The sequence below is a fragment of the Camarhynchus parvulus genome, chromosome 2, assembly GCF_901933205.1.
Source record: "Camarhynchus parvulus chromosome 2, STF_HiC, whole genome shotgun sequence".
Taxonomy (NCBI): domain Eukaryota; kingdom Metazoa; phylum Chordata; class Aves; order Passeriformes; family Thraupidae; genus Camarhynchus; species Camarhynchus parvulus.
Genome location: NC_044572.1, coordinates 135,719,538 through 135,732,698, shown reverse-complemented (window position 1 = coordinate 135,732,698; position 13,161 = coordinate 135,719,538). Strand labels below are relative to the sequence as shown.

At 32.4% G+C, this 13,161-nt stretch overlaps 1 protein-coding gene across 1 annotated transcript in view; it reads left to right on the top strand.

The window, feature by feature from the left end:
* CSMD3 (CUB and Sushi multiple domains 3) overlaps window positions 1–13,161 on the top strand; it is a 577,112-nt gene that overhangs the window by 229,604 nt on the left and 334,347 nt on the right. The window contains exon 7 of the mRNA XM_030971761.1: window positions 4,804–5,109. Within this exon, the coding sequence (XP_030827621.1) occupies window positions 4,804–5,109 (306 nt within the window). The remainder of the gene's footprint in view (window positions 1–4,803; window positions 5,110–13,161) is intronic.

Sequence of the window (13,161 nt, the reverse complement as noted above, 5' to 3'; positions counted from 1 at the left end):
GAATATAGTTATTACTCCTTTAAAAAATTCTGTTTATAATTGTAACTCTCTTTTTTCCTTTAATGAGGTATGAATTTATTTTTTTGTTTAAGACTGTCTACACTTTTTTCTCAACTACCCATTGCAAAATAATAGACTGGCCTCTTGCTAATAACATATACAGGAAAAGTCCTAGGCTGACCTCATGTCAGTTACCTCATTAGCACCTTCCTGTAGTCTGAGTCCCATTTAGGGTCATCTGCATTAAGGATCTTTAGCCTTATTTGGGAAGTCTGTGGTTGGATCATATGTGTCACGAGAACTAATAAAGTCCTGTACCTTTATTCATCCTGAATAAATAAGATAGTGAATATTCTGATTTGTTTTAACATATTGTGAACTCAACATGGTTTTAGGAATTAATAATAAAATTGTATTCTAATGAATTAGGATAGCTGTTGGATGATAGCCTTAGGTCTTCTTTGGTCTTATGAACAATTTGCATGTTTTTATCTGTCCTTCAACCACTGAAGATAAAAAAATTAAATTTAGAAAATAGTCGTAAATGGGCCAGACTTTCTACCTGGAGTCCAGTAACAAGTGGAACACTACAAGTGTCTGTTCTGATACAAGTTCTCCACAACATGTTTATCAATGAGCTTCAATCAATGACAGAGAGCAGTCTCATTGGCTTTGCAGATGACACCACAATGTCAGTCATTATAGTCAAGGACCAGCAACCAATATAGCTGAGGACTGAGTTGCCACAGGGACACAGACAAGCTGGAGGAATGAGCTAACAGGAATCCTGTGAAACAACAATGGCCAGTGTAAAGTCCTGTAGCTGGGTAGGAAGAGCCCCTGGCAGTAGGAATGTTTGATAGCGAAGCAGTCTGCTGAATAGACCCTGTACGTTGTGGCAGACAGCAAACTGAGCATGACAGCAGTGTGCCCTGGGAAGAAAGAATGCCAACAGCATCCTGAGTTATGTTAATAAGAATGTGGTCAGTAGATTCAAAGGGAAAGATTTTTGGTTTTGTCTTAACTCTTCTGTGACCATAGCTGGAATAGTGCCTCAAGATTTGGGCTTCATGACAGGGAAGAATTTTTCACTGAAGCAAGTTCAGTGGAGGGTCACCAAGATGACTGGGGGCTGAAGCACTTACCCTCTGAGGGAAGACTGAGCAATCTGAGCTTTTTCAACCTGAAGAAGAGGAAAGCTTTCCAAAGTCAGAGTGCTCTAAAAGGAAAAATAAAAATGTAATTTTCAACAAGCGTTTTCACTCTGTTAGATACCATTTTCTGCCTTATTTTTGTTTCTGCTGAATGATTCTCAGAGTGGGCAGGGTATTTGTTACCTCCCTGGATTATTCCCTCAGGCATTACTCATAAAAAGTTAGTCCACTAGATTAATTGGTAATTGAACTTCCACTATAAGTTTATTTGGGGTAAATTTCCTTTGGTATCATGTTTACAACAGGAACCCTGTGTATACTTGTAGCATATTGCATATGCAAAGTGCGTGCATCTAGCACAGATTCATAATCTATTTTTGGAGCTTTGTTTCAGGCAAATGTCAAAGGCTCTTGCCTCTTTTCTTTACTAAAAATGATCCTGGAATCAAGAACAACTTCCACTCCTATATAAATAGAAAGGCTTATGGGTCTCCCATATGTTTGCATTATCCTAAGTTTTAACAGTTGCAACACTTTTGAGTGGTGTCTTGTTAAGACTAGTTTTCTGAACTGAATTTCTCTGTAGATCATCAACTTGATCTTTTTTCACTTTTGCAGAGCTACAAGTTTTTCAGTGTAAACACTGCTTTGAATTTTTCCTTGTGTAAGCAGGCTAATTTGACACACTAAAGGTCCTCTGTTTTACTGGTTTTCATCTGTTCTCCTTCCACAGAGACTTGCTTAGAGAAATGCTGGTCCAGTCTAGTAGGTCTCAGAGTGTTTTGGTGTGGGCTGGTTAGGTTCTCTTTCTTTGTGAACCCATGCCCTAAAAAGCCATTATACTTTCTTGACCCCATGTCCTTACTGCTTCCTCATATGATTCATCCTGGCAGTTCCTCAAACTTCATATCTTCTCTGTGGCTGATTGTGAGTTCAAAGTGATGCTCTGCCTCTGAGTTGACTTCAGTTGACTGCATGGTTGAAGCCTTTCCCAAAAAGCAGAGCTCAGTCTTCTTTTCTTCCTTTTTGTGCCAGTTATCATTAAAAGTTTTTCTTCCCTTTTTTCTTTTTAATTTATTTTAACTAGAATATTAAAGTGAAATAATAAAGGAGTATTTCTTTATCCCATAGAAAAATGCAATTTTTAAAATAATCTCCTTGACAAACTGAAATGTCAGATGTGATTGCGGAAGATGGAAGTGGAGAGTATATTAAAATGCCCTTGCAACAAATGTGTTTCAGTTGGTCTAAGACTGTTTTTATAAAATAAATAAACCAAAATTCATACTTTTGCAGATTACTGTTTATGGAAAACATTGATTGATCTACCTTGTGCGGTAGCTGATACTTACAAGATTGTTTATACATAACATTAATTTTCTCTCAAAATCTTCCATGTAGATCAAGCCATATTGTTTAACTTTACTGATCATCTGCATGAGTTCTTCAGTGTAAATGGAAGTGGAAGCCTAAAAACTTTCTGTTTGAAAATTGCCTCTGTATCAAAGCAATACTTTCCAGTGTGTAAGCTTTGTAGCTCTAAGTAAGTTTAATTTTCCTTGCTTTTTTCTTTTGAGATAAACTTTCTTTTAAGTTGTTCTCATTTAAAGTGCTGTGCCTATTTAAATAAATAGGATAGATCATGCCATTTGATGGAGATTTTGAATATAGTTTTGCTTTGACCTTGATATTGGAAGCAGGTGAATGCCTGTTCTTGTACATTTGCATGCATGATAAAGATATATTCACATAGATTTTGTTTTAATAGCAGTGGTTATGTAACATACTTTAAGTTTTCTTTGTTTTAAACAACACTTTTCTGTTCCACAATATCTCTTGACCATGAATTTGTATTTTCTGTGTTTTAAACTTGGTACCAATCTGTCAAAATTTATTGTGCACTGAATCGTAAGTAGTCCAGACTTTTGATATTGCGCATATTGTGACAATTTTCTTCTTTTATTATGAAATAAAGAATAAAACATGTCTAGATTTATTTTAGTTACTTATGCCACTGTAATTATAGGATAGCAAATGGTTTTTGGTTTGGTCTCTGACAACCTGGAGTCTTACATGGTGCTTCTAAGATTTTTTAGTTTTGCAGGGGAAATCACCACTATGATTTAGAAGTGCTATACTACAGAATAGTTGTTAAGACATTAAATATCAGATAGCAAAAATAATATGCACCCACATCAGCTTTATTTGTTGTCTTGATAAAGCTAACATATCCTCTTATCTTAGTATTTTAATAGTATGATAAAATAAACCATTTTAGCCTAAAATTTCTGCAGTAAATGAAAGAGACTTTATTAGCAAGACTGTTTCTGATATGAGTATCTCTTCCATTCTTTTAGACAGAAAATTTGAGAATTCTGTCAAGAGATCTGATATACCCTGTGCCTTAAATATACCATATAATGCTTAATTTCTCTGTGAGTCTTATTTCCATTTTCTAGTGGACAAATTTTTCTAAAAGTGTGAAAACTCTTGTTGCTTTCCATCTTGACTTCACCCACTACATTTAAAAGACGAGTCTCAAAGTATGAGAGGAGATCACAGAACCAAAAAGAGAAGTGTGGAATATTATTGTTTGAATGACTGTTCAAGCACCCCTAATCATTATGATGGAATAAAAAAGCCATGTTTTAAAGATATTAATAAAACATAGTACAGTTCATGCTACATAGGCTTTGTTTATGCAATTTTTTTATGGTGAATTTTGTTATTCATTGCTCAGTCATTTATTTTTTCCAGTCAAGTTGGAGTTTCTACTGTGTTAAGATGTTCTAAATGCTCACAGGTGAGAGACTTGGCTTCCAAACATTTGCAACCAAATGTGGGGGATGGGGAAGGATGAAAATGTTAATAAAATATTGAAAAAATTGCTATATATTTTAAATACTAGAGAACTTAAAAGTGCTAACAATGTTTTCCCAGGTAGGGCATTTTTCTTAGCTTATCAAACATTTTGTGTGTGAGGATTTTTAGTAAAATAATTTGGTTTATTACAGAAATCAGAGAGCAAAAAGAAAATTACATATGAAACCTCTTTACAATCTTAAGTATAAATAATAATGCTGACAAGTTTTTTTTAAATGGGTACCTCTTATTATTCCTCTACACTTGGCTTTGTGTCAAGTCTAAATTGGCTTTTAGAGCCCTGTCAAGCTTTGATGAAGAGAATCAGCATATCTGGCAGCCTTATTAGTAGCTGGATTAGTAGCTTATGGCAGCTTTTTCTGCTGCTTAAGTTACTACATAATGCTGCATTTCACTCCTCAATGGGATGGTTACCACTTTTCAAAGTGTGGGCCCCCTGTTTAGCTGTATATTTTGATCTAGCCATGCTGGTTCAGGACTGAACATGCAGGGGTGGAAATTATGTGTTGTCATTATGACTGGTAAAAAAGTTTAGGTTTTGAGAACATTTAAAACTTAACATGTATTATCACTATTATTACAAAATGTCCACTAGCATTAAACAATGCTCTGCTTCAAATTTTTAAATAAAGCCTATTGACTTTCCTCTTTTCATGTCAGTTGTCTTTACTATGTTAAACAGAGGGAAATTTAATCTTTTAGATTTATCAAGAAAACACAATTCAAAAGAAAAAGTTAGCATCCAGTACTACTGTGTGTCCCACAGGTTCTACTTTCATCAAAGCTGCCTCCACTGGTGAGTTAGAGGAGCATATTGCAGCCACTACTGGTGCCATTACTGTTGCCAGCACATCTGCTGATGTTGCTGTATCCAGTGCAGTGACCACCTGTAGACAATCTGCTGAAGAACAACGAGTACAAGCTATGAATGTAAGAAAATCAGTTCTGGAGTCGGCCACTTACAAGGAAACACTCTCTCTTCATCAAGCAAATTTACAAAGCACGAGACGACGACCAAGAAATGCTGAACAGATAGAAAGAACTAAAGAACTTGCAGTTGTTACTCATAGAGGTATTGGATATTATTTTACTTGTGCCCATGTAGTTATGAAAGAATATTTTGTATTAATTAAAAATGAAAGTTCAGGTATCCATTTAGGAAATGTAATTGAACCAAATGGGAAAGGGATTAAATCTGTCTAACTTTGAGTTCTAGCAGGGCAGTCAGATGGAAAAATGAGATTAGTAATAGTATTGTCTTGGTTATTTAAATTGATTTGATTTATAAAAAGACAAAATGTACGTATAAGGAATTTTCTTGTGATGTGATTTCATAGCTTGCATCATTATATTTCACAATGAAGCCTAGTGTAAGAGATATCTGATGAAAGTTTAGAGAATTGAGATTAGACTATTAATCTGTTCTGCATATGTGATTAGATATAATTAATCATGGCATTAAGAATGTACTTTATAAATAGCTGCTGTTGTAAACTAATAGGTGATGCAGTTGTATTCATCTCCCATCTGTTTAAATCTTCAGCAAAATTTTGGTTTTTAAAACATCTGTACATATTCATTCTATCAAACATGAAATCAATGATCAAAGCAACATTTAGAACACCAGGATATTCAGCAAATGTCAAAGTGTTAAAACTAAAGATCTCATATATTTTTATATTGACATCATCTAATCTGCATGTTAAAGTATTCATAATGAACAACATTTGGAGTATAAAATTAGCATTGTTTGCTGTGTTACAGTAAATGTCTATATCTGAAACATGAAGCTCATAAAAAGAAACACTGGAATGTTTTAATTTACCCAGCAGATATTCAGAAAAAAATTTGCACGTGGTGTGTTTTTAAACATGCACAATTTCAGGAAAGGATCAGCTTAATTTTGCAGGCTAATGTTGTTGATTTCAATTTATTTTACATTTTGAATTTTTACTATGTGCTTCATGTTAATCAATTGTACATGAAAAATTTGTAGAAACAGATATATTGATAAGAAGCACCTTTTGTAGCCCAAACAATTTGTAGAAGTCTTATTATATGACTGATATTTTGTAAGGACAGTTTCATTTGGAATCTGTTGTCTTACTGGATAGTCATCTGGTGTAACATCTAACTTTTACTAACACCTTTTGAAACAGGAGAGCTGAAGTTCCTCAGAATTTTAAAATATTTCATTAAATAGAATAAGTGAAAAACAAACACTGTCTTTGGTTTGCATATAAAATAGAAATCATTAAATAGGCATTTATGTTTCATTTGTATTAATTTCAGTGCCGATCTGAAGTATTTTCTGGTCATCAACTGATATAAATTAATCAACAGTTTGGTTTGTACTCGTTGTGTGGCTGTGGACTCACTTCACATCTCTGGACAAGTTTAAAAAAAACAGGCTTATTTTCAGTTATGAGGGAGTATAAGAGGATCTGTAATGTCTTCTACTTTAAAGATGTAAGAATGTACTACTCTGGCAGTTAAATATGGCAGTAATTGTGATACATATATAGTTTTTTCCAATTTCCACTTTGGGATCATTACAGTGCAGTGTTTTCCAGCATCCTTTCTTCTGTGATTTATTCCTTAGTACAAGATACAGGTACAGCATGTACTTCTAAATTATTTTATTAAGATAAAATGCTGAACATTAGATTATAAAAAAGGAGAATAATTTAGACATCAAGATACTGCTAAGATAATGCTATGGTGCTAATTTTTCACATATTAAAATAGTACTACAGATAACAAAAGGCATGAAAATCCACATACAACTGAAATCAGACTTGTGTAGACCTTAGTGGAGAAGAAGGGCCGCACCTAGTAGTTCCATGTGCATTTTATTCCCTCATGCAACACTGAAAGTCTTGGTTTTGCTAGCACTCATTATACAAAACTTTGAAACTTTTTACTGTGTCTCTTACTCATGGAACAGTATATGTGTGCATGCTATTAAAGGATATTCCTATACTGAGTAAAAATTTACCATTTTTACTCAGTTAACACCCATATTTGATAACAGCCATTAAAACATATCAAATGACCTTGAATAAATAACCTATTTCTTTCACGAAATATTCCCTACTAAAAAGACACAGACATATTCTGAAGGAATTTTTGTGAATGTAAGATAGCTGCTAATTGACTTGAAGGATTTTTATCACAGAAGGATGTTCCAGAGGTATTTCTATAGAATTTCCTATAGGTTATTACTGAAGTATTTTAACCTCTCTTTGACAATGCATTATGTACAGAAGTTTAAAAACTCTGCATATTAAATAATTATGGAATTAAGAATTCCTACTTTAAAATTTTATATTAAATACTTTTAAAATTATTTCTCTATTTAATAGCTATTAAAAATTAGTTTTTACTTACTTCAGATATTTTTTCCTGTTTTTAATTTAAGAATTACACTCCCAAGTTATGCAAATTAATTCATAATTGAGAGGACAAAATTTAATATACTAAATATAGTTACTAAAGCTTACTATATGTAAGTGTGAATATTTAAAATTGTAAAAATTTATTGTATGTATAGACTTAACTGCAGGTTTTGTTGAGAATATTACTAGTAAGACCCAAATAGTGCAGGTTTATGATACATTATTATAGATGCAAAATCATAACTGCAGAAAGAGTAGTACTGTTGCCCTTCCACAGGATGGTTCTGTGAATAAAGTGTTTCAGAATGAATAGACAATAACAATACTCTCTTTTTTTGTAAAAATTTTTTGGAAGTTTATGCATGAACAAGATGTATAGAGAGAGCTAGAGGTTAATATATTCCAAAATTTCAACTGCTAGCTGTAAATTGCTGTACTATATATATTACCTGGATCTCAATAATCATTTAAATTGTGTCAAAAGCTGACTGATTATTATCTTCTCTAAGCTTATTAGCTGGAAAAAGGAACTTTAGGTGCATTTGGTGAAATACTTTCCTTAAAGTTAGGGAAGTACAAGTATTATTTTATACGGCAGTAGTGAGATGCCTTGCAGAATATTGTACATTATTATAGTTTCTTCATCAACAAGAATTCACACTGAATCAGATAAAGAAAGGTTATATAACCGTGTTACATTTTCCTGATCATCCCACCTTACAAAATAAAATGTAAGATAGGATGAAAGCATAAATTTTGAAGTGAATGTCAGTATATAGAGAACTTAAGTAAGGACAAGTTAGCATGTAATATATAAATATTTTTATTAAGGAGATGACTAAGAAGAGTTCTTTTTATTGGAACACTGAAACCTTGTAGAAGGAAAGAGTAGATGAAGGATGAGAAGCTTACTTTGAAAATGCACCTTGACTGGCTAATGAAAAATATATTTAGATAGACTTGCTGGCAGTGAAAAACAGCACCTTTTGGGTCCTTAGTTCTAATGAAACCAAGTGGTTAAACTCAGGAAAGTTTGTGTCTTGAATTCAGAAGAATGGGGTAGAAAAAGGAGATCTCTAACCCCTTTCATTCAGTTAAACCTAGGAACTTCAAATGCTGAGATTTAGTATAAATTCTTTTTGATGCTACAATCACAGTTTCTAGTATGATCTGTATTTCTCAGATGTGAAAACAAGAAGACAATGAAACATGATAGAAACATGATATTTCCAATCAATTTTTTTTTGTTTTTGTTTGTTTGGCATTTTGTTTTGCTTCATTTTGGTTTTGTTTTTTGGATTTTTTTCCCTCTTTAAGTATTTAAGAATTGTTGACTTCATCAAGACTAAAGTAATAGAGGACAATCTGACATATTTTTGTTTTCTATGATTTTTGTTTCATACGGTGAATTCAGAGTTTAGTAATGCTTTTAGTCCTATTTTTCTATAGTTTGTATCAACTACATACTTATTAAGGTTTTAGAATTTTTATTTGTGTATATGCATACATTATGAGAGATATTTTAGAACATTTTCTTGTGAGAGCTTGTACTTTTACTGTCTAAAGATAGGTTAAGAGGCATATGGCCAAATGTTAAAAGGCATTTGTACAGTGTGCTTAATAATATGACTTAAATTTTGGTCAGCCCTGAAGAGGTCAAGCAGTTGAGTATCGATTGTTGTTGGTCCCTTCCAACTATCCTATAATTTCTATTCTATTCTATTCTATTCTATTCTATTCTATTCTATTCTATTCTATTCTATTCTATTCTATTCTATTCTCAGCATTCATTTTATTACAGAAATACACATACATCATAATTAAATGCCCCTGAGAAACAAATGAGTGCCATGAGCAAACAATGAAAAACACCTCTACTACTGTTTGTAAGTCATAAATTAAATTTAGAAAAAATAAACAGTCGGAAAAAGAGACACAGTAGTCGGAGGAAAAAATTGCTTAGCAGACTCAGGTTCAAATAGTGCCAGGAAGTTTTAATGAATGACTGCAGTCATTATCTAGCAGTTCACAAGTGTCTCTGTGCTTTCCTTATAAAAACAATTTCTAGAGAACTCTGGATTCCAAAAGAATTTATGACTCCAAATTTCTCTTTTTAAAGAGAAGAAATGTCTCTATGCATTTGTAAATTTTTAACCATATATTCTCAGCTTGAGGAAATGTATATGTTTTAATGATTCTGCTTAACATTTTTTTTACAAAATTTTATAATTCCATGGATATCTCCATTCTCTAACTTTCTCTATGTTTTTTATTACTTTCTTGTGAGCCTTTATAATTTTTCTGTCCTTTCCCTATTTTTCTATAAGAGTACTTGCCTTATGCTTTTTGATGTCTGGCTTTATTTAGTATCTTAGAAATGGCCAGGAAAAAATGAAACAGGGAGAAAAAATCTTGCTATCGGGTGTTCCCTATTAAACCAGCATTTCTTTTTCCTCCTGCCTTACAGGAGAATTTATGATGGTAGAAGGCAGGAAGATTTTAAGATTTGTTACAGGAAATTAAATCATATGTTAATGAAACTTTTGAGAAAAAAAAAAAAGGATGTTATGAGAGAATTATTTATATTTTTTTTAAGATTCTGATAAAAGTGTATGATAGATCATTACTTTGGGATTACTCCATATAAAACTTCTAAGGATTTGCTAGAAAATATGTATTCACATATCTTATTTTTTTTTGAGGTCTACTTAAAAGCAGGAAGAAGAAAGGAGGAGTAAAGATGGAGAGGTTTTTTGAAGAGCTTGTTAATATTTTTAAGTCTAGTAGATAATCATTCTGCATATGTCCTCAGAGATTTTTGGTTTCTTTGTTTTCGTTAGTGAAACCCAGAACTACAAAGATGGGAGTCTGAAGAACGTAAATGTATTTGGCAGTAAGATTTCTAAGATTATTTGTATATAAAATGATTTGTGTATAAGAAGTTTTCTTAGAATATTTTAAAAGTTTCAAGAAATGATCATAACACATATGTAATCTAGCACTCAAACATTTAATCAGTGAATTAAATTTGTTTAATATTTCATTATACTTTTGTAAATACCTATTTGATATGTGCAACAAATTCACAGATATGTTCTGTTCTGTGGATGAGCTCTATAATGCATGGTTTGCTAAGATCAAGGTTTTTATCAGACAAAAAGTGATAATACCCTAAACTTCTTGATATGTTCCCACTTGGAAAGAGGAAAGGAGATAAATTTTTTTCATCCAACAGTCAAGTCTGGAGTGCTTAGAAGGAAGAAAGGGAAAAAAAGAAAATCAGTCATACAGATTTTAATAAATGAGTCGTGGTAATGTTTTAATTGAATTATTGTCTTTTATACGTCTTGTCAATTTTCTTCTCAGAACCAGTTTTTCCTATTCATGTTTTTTGCGCGTCCTGCAGTTCTTAATTGTTTTTTCATTACACTATCAGAGTTTGCTTCTATAATTGATACTTTTCTGATGTGTTGTGTCATTACTTTCCCTTGGTATTTCAGGTTTTCTTCTTTTGACCACAAACTGTTGGTATAAGTCAGACTTATTTTAGTTAGAATATTTAAAAAAGTAGTGAAATTAGAATTTAATATTAAAAAACACATATTAAATGTATTTCCTTCCTTTTAAATATTTTTTTCAAATTAGAGAAATTTTATGTACTTATAGAATATGGAAGAAAAACTGCAATTTTGATCATTTTAAATTAGTAATGCAGTGCAATAATTCAGTGTAATAATGCAATAGTTGCAGTAATTTGAAATATAAATCTTCTATACAATTTGATTTTACCAGGGTACTTTAGAGTTTAAAGGGGAGAGGGATGTAGGAAAATGGGTGGAGGGGATGGGTAGTAAATAAAAACAAATATCAGCTCATGCAAAAAGTCAAAAATTTATTAGTATGAAAAGTGGGTGTTTCACCACTTGATTTTCTTTTCATCTTCGGTGTGGCTCTTCAAATTAAGAAATTGTTAGCCTATGCAGTTCATGCTGTACTACAAAAACTGATGAAAATTCCCGTTCTCTCATGCTGGCTCTCAAGGTGCAGAAAGGTTCTAGAAGATAGTGCTACATTAGTTGGTGTGTTGGGTTACAGTGAAGTTTATTTGGGTAATCAATAGGTTTAGAGATTTTTTTAGTGGCGATCTCTAAGATACCTGGATATTTCACTCTTGCATTGCTAGAATTTGGAAATTACGGATAGTTATCATAGTATGAGTAGAAAATATTATGCAAATGCAAAAAAAAAAAAGTAACTGACCTTTTTATGAGTAGTGAGTAGTAAGTTCAATGCATTTAGGCAGCAAATATACTTCTAGAGGAAACACAATGAATTAGACATGTGCCAAAGGTGAACTAGAAGTATCATGATGTATTTGGTATATCTGCACATGCACAGCCAATGCTTGAAGTCCATAGTATACAATACTCTTGTTTCTGTCACTAGAAATTGCGGTTGCGAATAACATCTGCCATCACCACATATTGAAGATTTTGAGTGATTAATGAATTACTGGTTCTGCACAAGTCAAAATCAGTTCTACACTGTAATACAAACAATTTTTTTTTCTGCCTCTTCAGAAAGCAGTTGAAAATTTAATTCCTCTTTATTTCTTAGATAACCTAACCTTAGGTTTTTCTGTAGTATTATGCTTTTGCATATGTAATTTAAGTATGGCTGTATATACAATCTTGAAATAATGGCTTTGATGTTATCATATTGTTCTCCATGTCCGTTAGCTGAGTGATAGTGAATATAAAGTAAGAGTAGTTCTGGACAGGGGAAGGGTTGTTTCCATTGTTCTGTATAGTTGAAATAATGCAACCTGAGTGCCTGCTTTGCATAGAACAATGGTGTTTTAGTACTCAGCATTCGAAATATTTTTTATATTTGATTTGAAAATTTACAAAATATGGAAAGGACAAGCTGGATACTTCTGTTACATAAATGCTATTGCACAACCAAAACAAAGATGTGAATTTGTCAGTTGACAGTGTTTTACATAAATGTCCTTCACATGGCTGTATTACCCTGATGCTTCCATATTGTACAAGTGAATTTTCCTTTTCGAATTTTTTTCTCATTTGGCCCTCAGGATGCACTTTTTCAATTAAGCTGGAACTGTGTCAACTGAACAATCTTAATTCAAAATGAATTTTGTTTCTAGTGTTTGAGAGCTTGCTGTACTTTAAGTTGTTATTAAAATTTTACATCTAAGTGGGGTTTTTTTATGTTATCTATGCTTAAAACTTCTTTACTTGAGACCCTTTTTTAATGCAGTGCCTATCCTGAAGTATAAAATGCTGGAATTGTCACTTAGTCCTCTCTTACAGAACTTACAAGTGTTTGTATGTAGCATGGCTGCATATATTGCATACATGCACATAAGACTTTGGATAAATATACACAATTACACAGCCTTTTTATTAAAAAAGGAAAAAAGACAATATTTTAATCTTCATGTGTGCCTAAAATTTTGCCTGTAAGTATTAGAATCTTCATTATCTTATATGGGAGACCATTTTGGTCAAAAACTTCTAGAAAATATTTCTGAACACGTTTCAGTTTGTATTGGCTGCTTGAAAAGTGTGCATGTCTCTGATGTGTCTATTGACTGAATATTAGCTCACACATCTGTAATGAAAAAAATCTTACCTTTATTACTGGGACTTCTCTCCTTAATAAAGCATTCAGATCCATTTTCCTTCTTTACAGAAAATATTGCA